The 11,690-nt window shown below is 56.6% G+C and overlaps 1 protein-coding gene across 1 annotated transcript in view; it reads left to right on the top strand.

Annotated features, from left to right (window-relative positions):
• Positions 1 to 10,139, top strand: part of DNAJB6 (DnaJ heat shock protein family (Hsp40) member B6) — an 86,754-nt gene extending 76,615 nt beyond the window's left edge. Inside the window, exon 10 of the mRNA XM_046670136.1 lies at positions 9,999 to 10,139. Coding sequence (XP_046526092.1) covers positions 9,999 to 10,084 — 86 coding nt within the window. The 3' untranslated portion in view covers positions 10,085 to 10,139. The remainder of the gene's footprint in view (positions 1 to 9,998) is intronic.
• Positions 10,140 to 11,690: the final 1,551 nt, after the last annotated feature.

The raw sequence follows: 11,690 nt of genomic DNA on the forward strand, positions 1-11,690 counted from the left end.
CCATCATTTATACATATCAGTCAGTCGCATTGTTATTAGTAATTAAAATAAAAGCATTTCTTCTCCATTTCAATTATGAAAGATAGTGATATTTTGAGAGCAAAAGGTGGATTCTGGACTGCGTTACTGTAAGGTGAACATGTTGTTTTAAAGATAACATTCCCACTGAATTCACATTGTGTGAAAGATAACATTCCCACTGAATTCACATTGTGTGAAACCAACAGCTCGTGCTGACACTCATGGAAGCACTGGAGAGGACGGGAGGGACATTCCTATCAGACTGTCCTGGCCGCAGACAGTGAGCACAAGACCACCCCACGTTTGCAGCCCTGTCGTGGAGTCATGGCCCTCCTGCGATACAGGAGAGGGCTTGATGAGCTCCCCGCTCCTTGTGAGGCCCTCCACAGACAGCGCTGCAGGGCGTGGGGCTCCTCTCAGCTGCTCACGTGCCAGAATCTGACTGCTCCTGGGACCTGGGGAGGGAGGCAAGCATTTCTGCGGGCGCGAAGAAAGTTTCTAGCACTTGGCCCCCGCTGTCCTTCGAGGCCCGAGACACAGGAACTGTGTCTGTGGGGTGGTGCCAGGGCCATGAATGTCTTCAGCTTGCACACGGAACCAGCTTTCATCAAGCAGCCAGGCCCCTCGGCTTCACGTGACCCTGCCATGCGCGCCCACTCACCTCCAAAGGCAGCTCCCGACCTGCTCCTCAGAGAGTGGGAGATTCCCCAGCCCCAGAGGCCGGGGCCACGAGGTAGGTACCTGCTTCACAGGTGAGAAGACGGGCGTGCAGCTGCCCTGCAGAGGTGCCGAGCCAGACCTGTGTCTGCTGGCTGCCCATCCCTTGGGCCCCGGCTTGGATGGCCCTGAGGGCGTGTTTGCTGCATACATGTGGGCAAGGCTGCTCATCATTACTGCCTCCTACTTGGGGGAGTCTTCAGAAGACAGGGTGCTGCTCTGGGGGCGCTGGGTGTTGGGGAGGGTGGGGTCCCAGCACCTGTGTGCACACAGGTGGCTCTCACTTTGCTGTGGCTCACCAGTGGCAGCTGTTGAAACGATCGTGAGGGGAGGAGGGCCCTGTGCATGGCCTCGTGATCTTCCAGGTGGTGGTTCTTGGGTGCTGGGTGCACATCCAAGGGTGGCGAAGGGTAAAGAAGGGTGGGGGGTGGGGTGGGGTCCCAGCCTCCAACTGCAGCTTCTTCACCCCAAGGGCCCCTCTGGGGACAGCTTGTGGGACTGGGCACGGAGGGTGATCCTGGTCCTTCACACCACCCGGGGTTCTCTGTTACCCTCTTTCCCCTGTGTCAGGAGGATTAAGGGCTGCAAAACTCACTGTAGACAAATACTTTTAAACATTTACTTTGAAATGCCTCCACTTTCACAGGAAGTTGCACAAATAGTACTAAGAGGTCCGGCATGCCCTCACCTGGGGTCCCCAGTGTAAGCGGAGCGTCAGAACCAGGAAAATGACACGGTTCGATCCACGGGGAAACACCCTCAGAGGATTGTTCAGAGGCTCAAAAAAATGGGACCATAACATTAATAATCATACCAAATTTTGTCTTGCTTTTGCCAAAATGAGGTTTTATTTGGAATCTGAAAGTAAGGAGTCCTAAGATTGATCACGTTTGGAATGCACATTCATGTTTCCATCCCTTGCTGGTGGTCCTGGTCACCCAGGTTGCCTCTGGGGTGTTTATGCACCGAGTTGCAAGCACAGAGACCTCCCGGGGCCTCCTGTCAGGGTGCCAGGCCCTCTCTCGGTCTTCCTCACCATCTGATGCTGCCACACACAGTGCCACCCAGGGACTGTCCTCTTGTGGGTTGTCCGGCCCACAGTTGACCACTGGTCTCTGGGAGCATGGCCCACTTGGGGTGGCCCCTGCTCGTGCTCAGGTCGAGTCAGCACAGGTGTCATCCTGTGAGCCTGAGGGGCACAATGTGACGGCGTGGCCTGTGGACCTGGAGTGGACAAGAAGCCACCTGGGCTGGTTACTGCAAGCCACAAAGCAGAAGGCCCGAGGCGCCACTTGGGCAGGCTGGTGCCTCCCTCAGTGGCCAGGCCCAGAGGAAGTCCTGGGGCTGTGGCAGCCACACCCACTGCCCCTTCCCCTTGACCTTTAGTGCCACCTCGATCCTCCATGGGGAGCACTTTGCCGTCATGGCGCCCATAGCACTGAGCAAAGGCATTAACGGCTGGGTGAGGGAACACGGCCTGGGCAGTGCCTACCAGGTGCGAGCCCCCTCCTGACCCCGTCACCCTGTCAATCACTGAAGGTGAAATGAAATCAACATGTCCCGCCATCTCTGTGGATGGAAGAACAGAGGGCAGCCCCAGCTGAGCTGACCGAGACACGGCCACACGCTGCCAGGGGGAGACTGGCAGGAGCTCAGGACCCGGTCAGCCCAAGGAGGCAGCCACTGCTGGGAAGGGCCGGGTGTGAGCAGCTGTGGGACGGTCATAGGGTTTCCAGGCCGAGGCAGGCAAGGCCAAGAGCCAGTGGGCCGAGAGAAAATGCCCGTAGGTGGGTGGAGGGGCCCTCCCTGAGGGAAAGAAGTCACAGAGGGCCCTTTGCCCAGGGAGGAGGCAGGGTGGAGCCCTGCTGTGGTTGGGGCTGGGGGTCACCTGTGAGGGGTGGGCCCTGTGGGTGGACAGCCCGTCCCCTCACTTGTGGAGCTGAGACAAGATTGGGTTCCTGGAGAATTCCGTGGTTTCTTCTCACCATGAACTAAGGAGGGGTCTGGCTGCCTTCTGGGGGGGTCTGCCCCTCCCTTGCCCCATCGCACCTGCTCCAGGCTGACCTCTCACCGCCCTCCCTCGGCCTGAGGGCCTCTTCATTGGGTGCGCTGGCAGCCCTGCCTCCTCGTTGAGAAGCCCCTGTGGACCCGTGTTTCCCCAGCCTACCCTAGCTGGGCCTCTGCAGAGGGGACCTGACAGGCAGTCTGCTGGGATTGCAGGTTGCCCAGGCGAGGCGGCCAGGCGCCCTGGCCATGTTCTCACCCCAGCTGACTCCTGGAAGGTCCCTGCCCTTTGGAGACTGGGCAGGCGAGTCCGCCCAGGCCAGGAGCAGAAGGGCCCGTGTCCGGCCTAGAGGTTCACGCTGCCTCTCCCACCCCACAGGGCCGGGCGAGAGAGCTTTGCCTCCCACTGTAGGGAGCCGGGTTCCCTTCAGGCTCTTCCCAGCAACTCCCGGGAGTCACTCCTTGTTGGTTAAGGCCAGGAGCATCGCTGGAAATGCAAGTGCCCAGGCTGGCACTCGCGTCTTGTGTCTCCCTTCGCTCTCCTGTTGGGCTAGAAGTGGTCTCCCTCCACCGGGTCAGCGGGGATGGAGTCAGAGCCTGCCTGCAGCCGTTGGGCCTCTACTGCAGGGAGCACGGTGCCTGGCGTGCCCCCCCCCCCCCCCCCCTACTGTTCCACAGGACGGTCGACATCCAGCCCAGTGCTTTGTGCAGAGCCTGCTAAATACATATGTTTTGAGGAAAGGAATGGGTGATTGGCTCCCAGCCTGTGGAGGAAGGACCCATCACCACCTATTCCAAAACTTTGCCATGCACGAGCTGCTTTGAAATTTTTTTATCCTGGTAAAATACACATAATGTGAAATTTGTAACTGCTTTTCAATGTACACTTCAGTGTTGTTAAGCCCAGTAACGCTGTTGTGCACTCGTTACCACCATCCGTCTCCAGAACTCTTCATCTTCCCAAACCGAACTTCTGTCCTCATTAAACACTAACTCCCCATGAGCCTCCCCCGGCCCCCACCATTCTCCGTTCTGTCTATGACTGACGATTCTTGGGACCTCAAATAAGTGGAAGCCTGCAGTATTTGTCACTTTGTGACTGGCTTATTTCACTCAGCATGATGTCCTGTAGGTTCATCCACGCTGTGGCATGTGTCAGGAGCCCCTTCCTTTTTTAAGGCTGAGTCGTGTCCCTTGTATGAATGGACCATGTTCCACTCGGTCATCCATTCGTCCGTCTGGGCGCCTGGTTGCTGGCACTGAGCTGCTTCTGACCTGTGTCGTGAGTTGGAAGCTGCAGCGGTATCTGTTTGGGGACACGTCCTGTTTCTGTCTGGGGAGGTGTGTGCTGTGTGTTTCTGTTCCTGCCCCTTTGGTGGCTGTTGGGCCATCCTGCTGCCTGGGAGTCAGAGCTGAGGGCAGGATTGAATTTGGGGTCCCCTGCAGCCCAAAGAGGGTCTCAGGCACCGAGCAAGTTGCCCTCAGGGGCCTGACTTGGCCTGTTCCCGCCAAGCCTGACCGAGGCTCCAGCCGAGAACTTTCCTCACTCCTGCCCGGGGCCAGCTGGCTGGGGGGAGAGACTGTGCCTGGTGCCTGCTGCCTGCGCACAACCCCTCGGGCCACCCTGGCTGCCTTTCAGGGGCCAGAATGAGGCTGTCTTGGTCTTCAAAGCTGGCCACGGATCCTGGGCACCTGATTTTCCCCGCTGACTTTTCCCTGCCCACCCTGGAGCTGGCAGGGCAAGGCAGGGTGGAGAGAAAGCGGGTCCCAGGCCCCTAGCAGGGCGGCTTTGTGTTGGTGGAGGACGCCGGGCACGGGCCCCTCCCTGGGCTTCCGTGGTTAGGACCGGCCTCCGCCCTGTCCCCTCCAACTCTCACTGGCCACCCACAGAAGGTCACCTGGGAATTACGTCCACACCTGCCTGTGCCCAGGGCACCTGGTGCTCCCCATTTGCCCATCGCCACCCACTTTGCCCCATCAACACGTTTCAGTCAACATGGTTCTCGCTGAGTCTGAGTGGCGTGGGGTGTGGGTGGGGAGTGACCAGGAGCCTGCCTCTAGGGTATGTGCACATTGAAGATGCCCTAGTGTGGCACTGGCTCCAGGACAACTCTAGGGGTGACCATGCTGTTAAGGCAGGTGTCCGTCTTCTCCTTATGGTCACGTCTCGAAGCTTTATCACACTGACCACAGTTATTGCACACAGGGGCGAGGCCCTGCCAGCCCAACTCAAGACCAGTTCCTGGCAGAGCCCTGTCTGGGCAAAGGGATGGTCTGCTCATCACTGCTGGGCCAGGCCGCTGGCTCTGACCTGACAGCTTCTCAGACACATCTCAGCACCATTAGTGTTGGTCAGAAAATCGCTCAAGCGTTTTATCAGAATTCCCAGCTTCCTCCCAGAAGAGGTCACGCAGTAACCCCACAGATGAGTTCCGGCCCAGCCCAGGTGCGGGGTGGCTCCTATTGCAGCGCGGAGGCAGCAGGAGGGTTCCCGGTGGTTCCGGCCCTCTAACTGTCAGTGTGGACAGTGGACACATCAGGGGTGGGATTTGCTTTACCAAAGACGGCTGCGCTGAATTTCTGCTTGTGTGGCGGCATCCCCTCCTGAGGCCCCAGAACCCGCCCTCTCCCTGCGCCCCGCAGCTGCCTCGCCTGCTGCGCCAGGCCGGGGGTTCCGGGTAAGCAGCGCGACCCCTGCCCTGGACGATGGACGTGACTGATCACAGCCTGCCAGTGGCTGAGGCATCAGGCTTCATTCTTGGCTTTTGTCTCTGGGGGTTTTATAGTTTTTTGCTTGATCAACAGCGTTCGTTCTTGTGAACAAACGGAATTCAGTTTTTATGGCATAAAAATTATTGTTTCTCTGACCGACTAGCCATTACACAGTGACACGGGCTGGCCCCGGATGCAGCAGGACGATGCATCTTCCTGTTCCCGAGAAGGTGGGTTGATGAGCAGGGTCTGGAGGGATGGGGCCTGGCTTGCAGAAATCCTGGCTTTATTCCTGAACGACGGGCCGAGTTCTGGAAGGTCTTTCTACACAAGGGAGACCCAGCCTGGAGAGGGCAGGGACCCAGGGCAGGAGTGAGACCCTGAGTCCACCAAGCAGGCCTCTGAAACGCTACCTGTCACTGAGGCCGGCACAGGCGGGGCCTCTCATCTCGGACGCCTGCCCGTTTCCTTATTCTCGCCTGTTAAGCCCTGGTCAGCAGCCCCGCAGGGCAGGCTCCGGCCACTGTGCAGGCAGGGAAGGCAGGGTCTGCTCCCTGGAGGAGCTGGTGGCGTCTAGAAGCACCCAGAGCGCAGGCGGCCCTGCGATGCCACATTCCTTAGGGAGCTCAAGGTCTGGGGACGCCAAGGGCGGTGCTTCATGACGCTCTTGTGATCTGGCCATCTCCTGAGCCCGGCCGTCAGTGTCCTTTTACAAAGGAGAACACAGGCTCCAGGACGTCAGGTGCAGTCCCAGAGTGCACAGAGGGACGAGGGGACCATCCGATGGATGCGAGGTTTCTGCTCCTGCCCCCTGCTCACGCTGTCATTCCCAGCCACAGACCTCTGGTACTTTGCACAAAGCTGGGTGAACACACCTCTGCGTTCTCAGGACAGGCTGGGGAGATAGAGCTGCCTCGGCACCTAGGCTGTGGTTTTGCCCATCCTCAAATCTCCGGGCAAGGGCCATTCTGTTTCAGCTGGGCCCCTCATCCCCTGTCCATGGTCACGGCTAAACACCGAAGGCCTGAGGCCGCGGCTGTACGGATCTCACGTAGCAAGCACCTCCTACCTGCCAGGCGCCGTCTGGGCCGGACCCGGGGCTGAGCCCTCCCAGATGGAAGGCCTGAGCCCCCTGACGTGAGAAAGCCTCCAGAGGCCTCTGGAAGCCTATTAGATCACTCTGGTCAGGGAAATTTCCCAGCCGACCAGAAGAACTAAATGCCCGTTCATGTGTATGGGCCGCGAGGCAGGCTGGCTGCTCCGTGGCTGCTGGCTCTGGGATCCCAGACATAAAGAGCCACAGCAGCAGCTCTTCCATAGGGCGTTTGGAGATTCTTCTTGCATCTTTAGTTTCAGAGCCCACCCATGTTGGAGGAAGCATCTTCCCCTCTTAGGATTCCGTCCATGGGACTAGTCCTGGAAGGAAGCAGGCTGCCTCCGACTGGCCCCTGAGCGATGGGAAGCAACCAGAATATTGTGGTGTCACCCCTGGCCCCCAGCCCCCTGCCCAGGAGGAGCTCATCAGGGTGATGGAGGCCTCCCCAGCAGAAAGGGGCAGGAAGCAGCCTGGTGGGCGACCTGTGCTTTGCTGGTCCACCCAGGATGCCGAGAGTAAGGGCCTGTGTCAGTGTCACCAGGACAGCAGGCGTGTGGGGGTCGAGGGGCACCCAGTTCTGCTGACTGCCCGTGCTGGGTCTCAGTTCTATTGGGCTTTTATTTTCCTGACTTTGTAGTATGGACAATTCATACAGACAAGTAGCTAGATTTGGCAGTTTTGTGTGTGCGTGTGTGTGTGTAATTTGCAGACCATCTTAAGGTACATCATCTCCCAAAATAAAGGGCCATTCTCCTGCATGACCTCGGTACTGTTATCACACCCCATGAAATTAGTGATGATCCCCCAGCGCCACCTAATTCTTGGTCATCTTCAGAATGATTTCTATAATGTTTTTAAACCGTGCTTCAGTCGGCACCACACACTGCACTCGGTTGTCGTGTCTCCTAAATCTGTGTGTTCTTACCTTTTATTGTGAAAAGGCTTAAACATACCCAGTGTGTGTTGGTGTGGACAGTGGTAGAGATGACCCCTCCCCCAGCTCTAACCATTGTCAGCACCTGTCGGATCTGCTTGTTGGTCTCCTCCCCTCCCCTGGTGTTTTAGAGCAAACCCGGGACATTGTATCATTTTGTCTGTAAGTAGTTAACATATTATTCCTCTGCATTCTCAGTTGGAATTCTATAAAGACCAATTTTCCTGCGTCCTCTCTGGGTCCCTGAAGTACAGAAAAAGGCTGATAAATGCTGCGTCTTTCCCTATTTACCACCTCTCAGAAAAATCAGTTGGTTCTCTGGCTTCCTCCAAGGATACCCAAGGTGATCAATTACTTTCTCTTTTTAGTCTCAACATGAACTCAAAGATTTTAAGATCTTTCTTGAGTCCCATCCATTGAAGTCACATCCCAGGACACGCCAGATCTCACATCTTACCTGTCTAAAGGGACAGATAAGAAATACACATATTTAACAAAGGCTTATTTCAGGACTCATAGAGTGATTCTGGGGTGCTGGGCTGGGCCTAGTGTGTGTGTATGAGAGACAGAGACTCAGCAGAAGCTCTAGCCTGTGAACCCCCCATCGCACAGGAGGGCACAGGGCATCCCAATAGTGACAACAGGCAAGTGGGATGTTTACGCTGTGAGAGTGAGGTCAATTTGCTATTCGAGGCCCAGAGACATTAAAATCCTTTCCGAAAAACTAACAGGGCTGTACAGGTAACATGAGAAGGCAACATAGTTCCTTCCACATTCCCATTTCCCAAGGTAACTGCAGGCGCAAGGAGCTGCAGGCCTAATTTCCAGATGACCAACAAAAGCTGGACCCCAGGCTGGCCTCCAGTCTTCCTGGGCCTGCTTCTGCTGCTGGCTCTTTTCAGATCCCCACTTAATTGGTCTAGTGGAGGAGGGGCCACCAATGGTGGGTCAGTCCACCCATCCACCCACCCACCCATCATCCACCCATCTTCCATCCTTCATCATTTATCTGTCGTCCATCCATCTATCCATCCATCCGTCCAATGAATGCTAATTGTGTATCCAGTGTGTGCCAGGCAGGTCGAGGACACAGCTGTATGAGTTGCAGCCCCACTCTGCAGAGGAAACGAGATGTGCTGTCCACAGACAGGAAAAGTCACCCCAGCCCCGCTTCTATCAGGCCCCCTGGTCATGGGTGCGGACAGTGCAGGAGGAATCCAGAGGAGGGACACCTGCTGGTGGGAGGTTGAGGAGCTTCGTGGGTGGGTCTTGGTGGGCGGAGGTGGGCAGGCAGTCCAGGTGAGGAGAACAGCCTGAGCCAAGCTGTGGGCTTGCAGGGCGGAAGTGGGAAGAGGGTGAACTTGTAGAAGTGGAGGATTTGGGGTGAGGTAGGAGAAGGTGGGGCTGGCAGGTGGGTGGACCAGATTGTGGCAGCCTCCAGCAACTACCGGAGTCTGGACCTGCTGCTGAGCACAGACACAGACGGTCTGAGGGGAGGGGAAGGGCTGCTTTCCTGTCACCTCGCCTGGCCGAGTGAGCAACAGTGGAGCAGGCCTGTGACGACCTGTTCCAAGGACCGTGTCCATAGTGAGCAGTGCAGGCTGACCCCAGGAAAGCCCCCTCCCAAAGTCACACAGTCGCAGTGAATAGACACCAATCGCAGGTCCTTGAGCTCAGGCCTGAGTCTGGACAATGGGAGCAGCGGGAACCAGGTGGGGAACCAGCAAGGCAGCCTCCCGGGTGCCCATTCCCTCAGGCAGGAGATGGCTGCTGCTCCAGGACTGGCCACTTCTCTGTCTTCCTGAAGCCTTGGAGGGTCACCTGTCACCTCATAGGTCACCTGTCACCTGTAGGATCACCTGCTACCTGACCCATCACCCTGGCTCCAGGAGGCCATAGACCTCGGATGTGGGTCCTGCCCCCGAATCCCTTTCTTCTCATCCCTCTTCTCCCTGGACGGTGCCTCTGGGAGCACCCAGTTAGGAGCCAACCCAGATCCACGAGCCTGTGAGGGTGGGGAGTGCCCCTCCCTGACCAGCTGCAGCATGGTGACCTGCTCCAGGCCTCCCGCCAGCTCGTCCACTCAGGGCCAGCACCGAGCAGGCCGGACAGATGCGTGTGACAGGAGAGGAGCCAGAAGGGAGAGTCCGGGGTCTGCAGGGCAGTCTTGCTGCTCAGAGCCCTGACAGAGGCAGTGCTAAGGAGGGACTGCTCCATAGAGGAGGGAGCCCTAGAAGCAGAGAAGTCTGAGGGACGAACAGCAGCTCCCTGGGCAGGGGACCGGTCAAGCCATAAAGACTTCCTGCTGACCCGTCACCCTCGCCGAGTCCAGGAATGCGGGGAGAAGGAGGTGTCCTGTTTCATTCTCCTACCCGCAGTCTGCCACAGCTGACCGTCCACTGCCACCCTGGGCTCCCTGAGATCCCCTTGTCATCTGTGGGGGTGGATGGGGCCCCTGGGAAGGTGTGTCCATGTTCTAACCTGGACTGTGAATGTGCCCTTGTGTGAACTTAGGTTTTTGCGGATGTGATCCCGCCAAGGATGGCGAGATGAGACCGTCTAGTGCCAGGCGTCCTAAGAGGAAGGAGCGGGAGATTTGAGACCAGACAAGTACAGGAGGAGGCCACGTGCAGACAGAGCGAAGACTGGGTGACTCCGCCACGAGCCCAGGGATGCCTGGGGTCCCCAGGAGCTGGAAGAGGCAGGAAGGACACCCTCTTGGGGCCTCTGGAGGGAGCACAGCCTTGCGGCACCTGGATCTGACTTCTGGACTCCAAGCTGTGGAGGATGAGTGCTGTGTTGTGAGCCCCGTGTGTGGTGTTTGCTCGGCCACCCCAGGACGCAGAGCCCGCCACTGCCGCTGGGGCCCACCCTGCTCTCAGAGATTTGGCCTGCTTAGAGTATGGGTCCTGGGGTTTAAGACTTCAGTACCCCCACTTTTAAAACCCCAAATCAAGTATTCTCTGTAAAACCTCCATATATCCATGTAGCTTAGTGGGAATGTTTCTTTATCCAGGGTCTTCACGTAGAAAAAGGACAACATGAATGCTGGCCACTCCTCGTGGGAGTAATTTTGAGATGGTATTCTATGGTGCAATATTTCCTGTGGCCACAGGAGGGCGCCTCCATAAAAGGAACAGGACCATGGGCAGGAGACCCGCCTCCACCCCACCCCTCGCACGCACGCGCACGCACACCCGCACACATGCATGCACGTGCATGCACACGCACACACGGTAGAGTAAATCAGTCTTAAACTTTAATAATGTTGAAGTTAATCAAGGCTGAAATAAGTTGGAGCGGGAGGAGGCCAGAGCGGTTTCATTGTCCCCTTGGTGGAATAAAATAATTAGTTTTACTGGAGACTGAGGAGTTTCTCTGTTCAACATTTACTACCTACTCTCGTAACCTTATAAATAACACAGCAAAGGAGTCACAAGAACACGATTTTAGAAGGTAAAATTAAGCTCTTCCGAAAGTTCGGGGTTCTTTTTCCTACACTCACAAGCCAGAACATTTCCACATCTTTTACTCAAATAAACATCCGACACATGGTAACTTGTGGTTTCCTGGGCTAATGGAGAAAAATGAAATCCATTGTTAATATTTCTAAGGCCTTCTACCTAAAATAATCCCATAACCCATGGAACGCTGCGCTGGTCCCCAGTAAGTGGCCACAGAAAGGAAATGTCACATCGGCCAAGATCTGCACAGAGTTCTTGGGCGGTCACCCAGCGGCTGGAGCAAACGCAGGCCCCTCACCTGTGGGCCTGACAGGCCTCACCTGGGCTTGGCCCGAGCTCCTGGTATGAACAGGTGGCTGTTTCATCGATCCAGAATTGCAGGACCGGGAATTCTCCAAGGTGCAGTTCAACATCCTGATGAATAACGGAAGTCTTCATTTCCCCTGTTTTTGTCTCTTCTCACCGGAGTGCACCGTGTCTCTCTTGCCTGACACCTTGTGACATCAAAGTGTGACACCGAGTGCCCCCGCTGTCCTTTACGTCTCCAGATTGTTACTGAAACCAAGGTAAAAACTCAAGCTGATGGAAGAAATAGAATAAAGGGGGAGAAAGCAAAGGTCAGACCCAAAAGAGGCCAGTCTTGACCCCAAGCCCCCGCGAGGAGGATTGTGCATTCCTGGGCTGATGCGGGCCCTTCCTCCCCACACCAGACCCCTCATCTAAACTAAACTAACTCGGAACT

This window comes from Equus quagga, chromosome 8 (assembly GCF_021613505.1).
Source record: "Equus quagga isolate Etosha38 chromosome 8, UCLA_HA_Equagga_1.0, whole genome shotgun sequence".
Classification (NCBI taxonomy): Eukaryota; Metazoa; Chordata; class Mammalia; order Perissodactyla; family Equidae; genus Equus; species Equus quagga.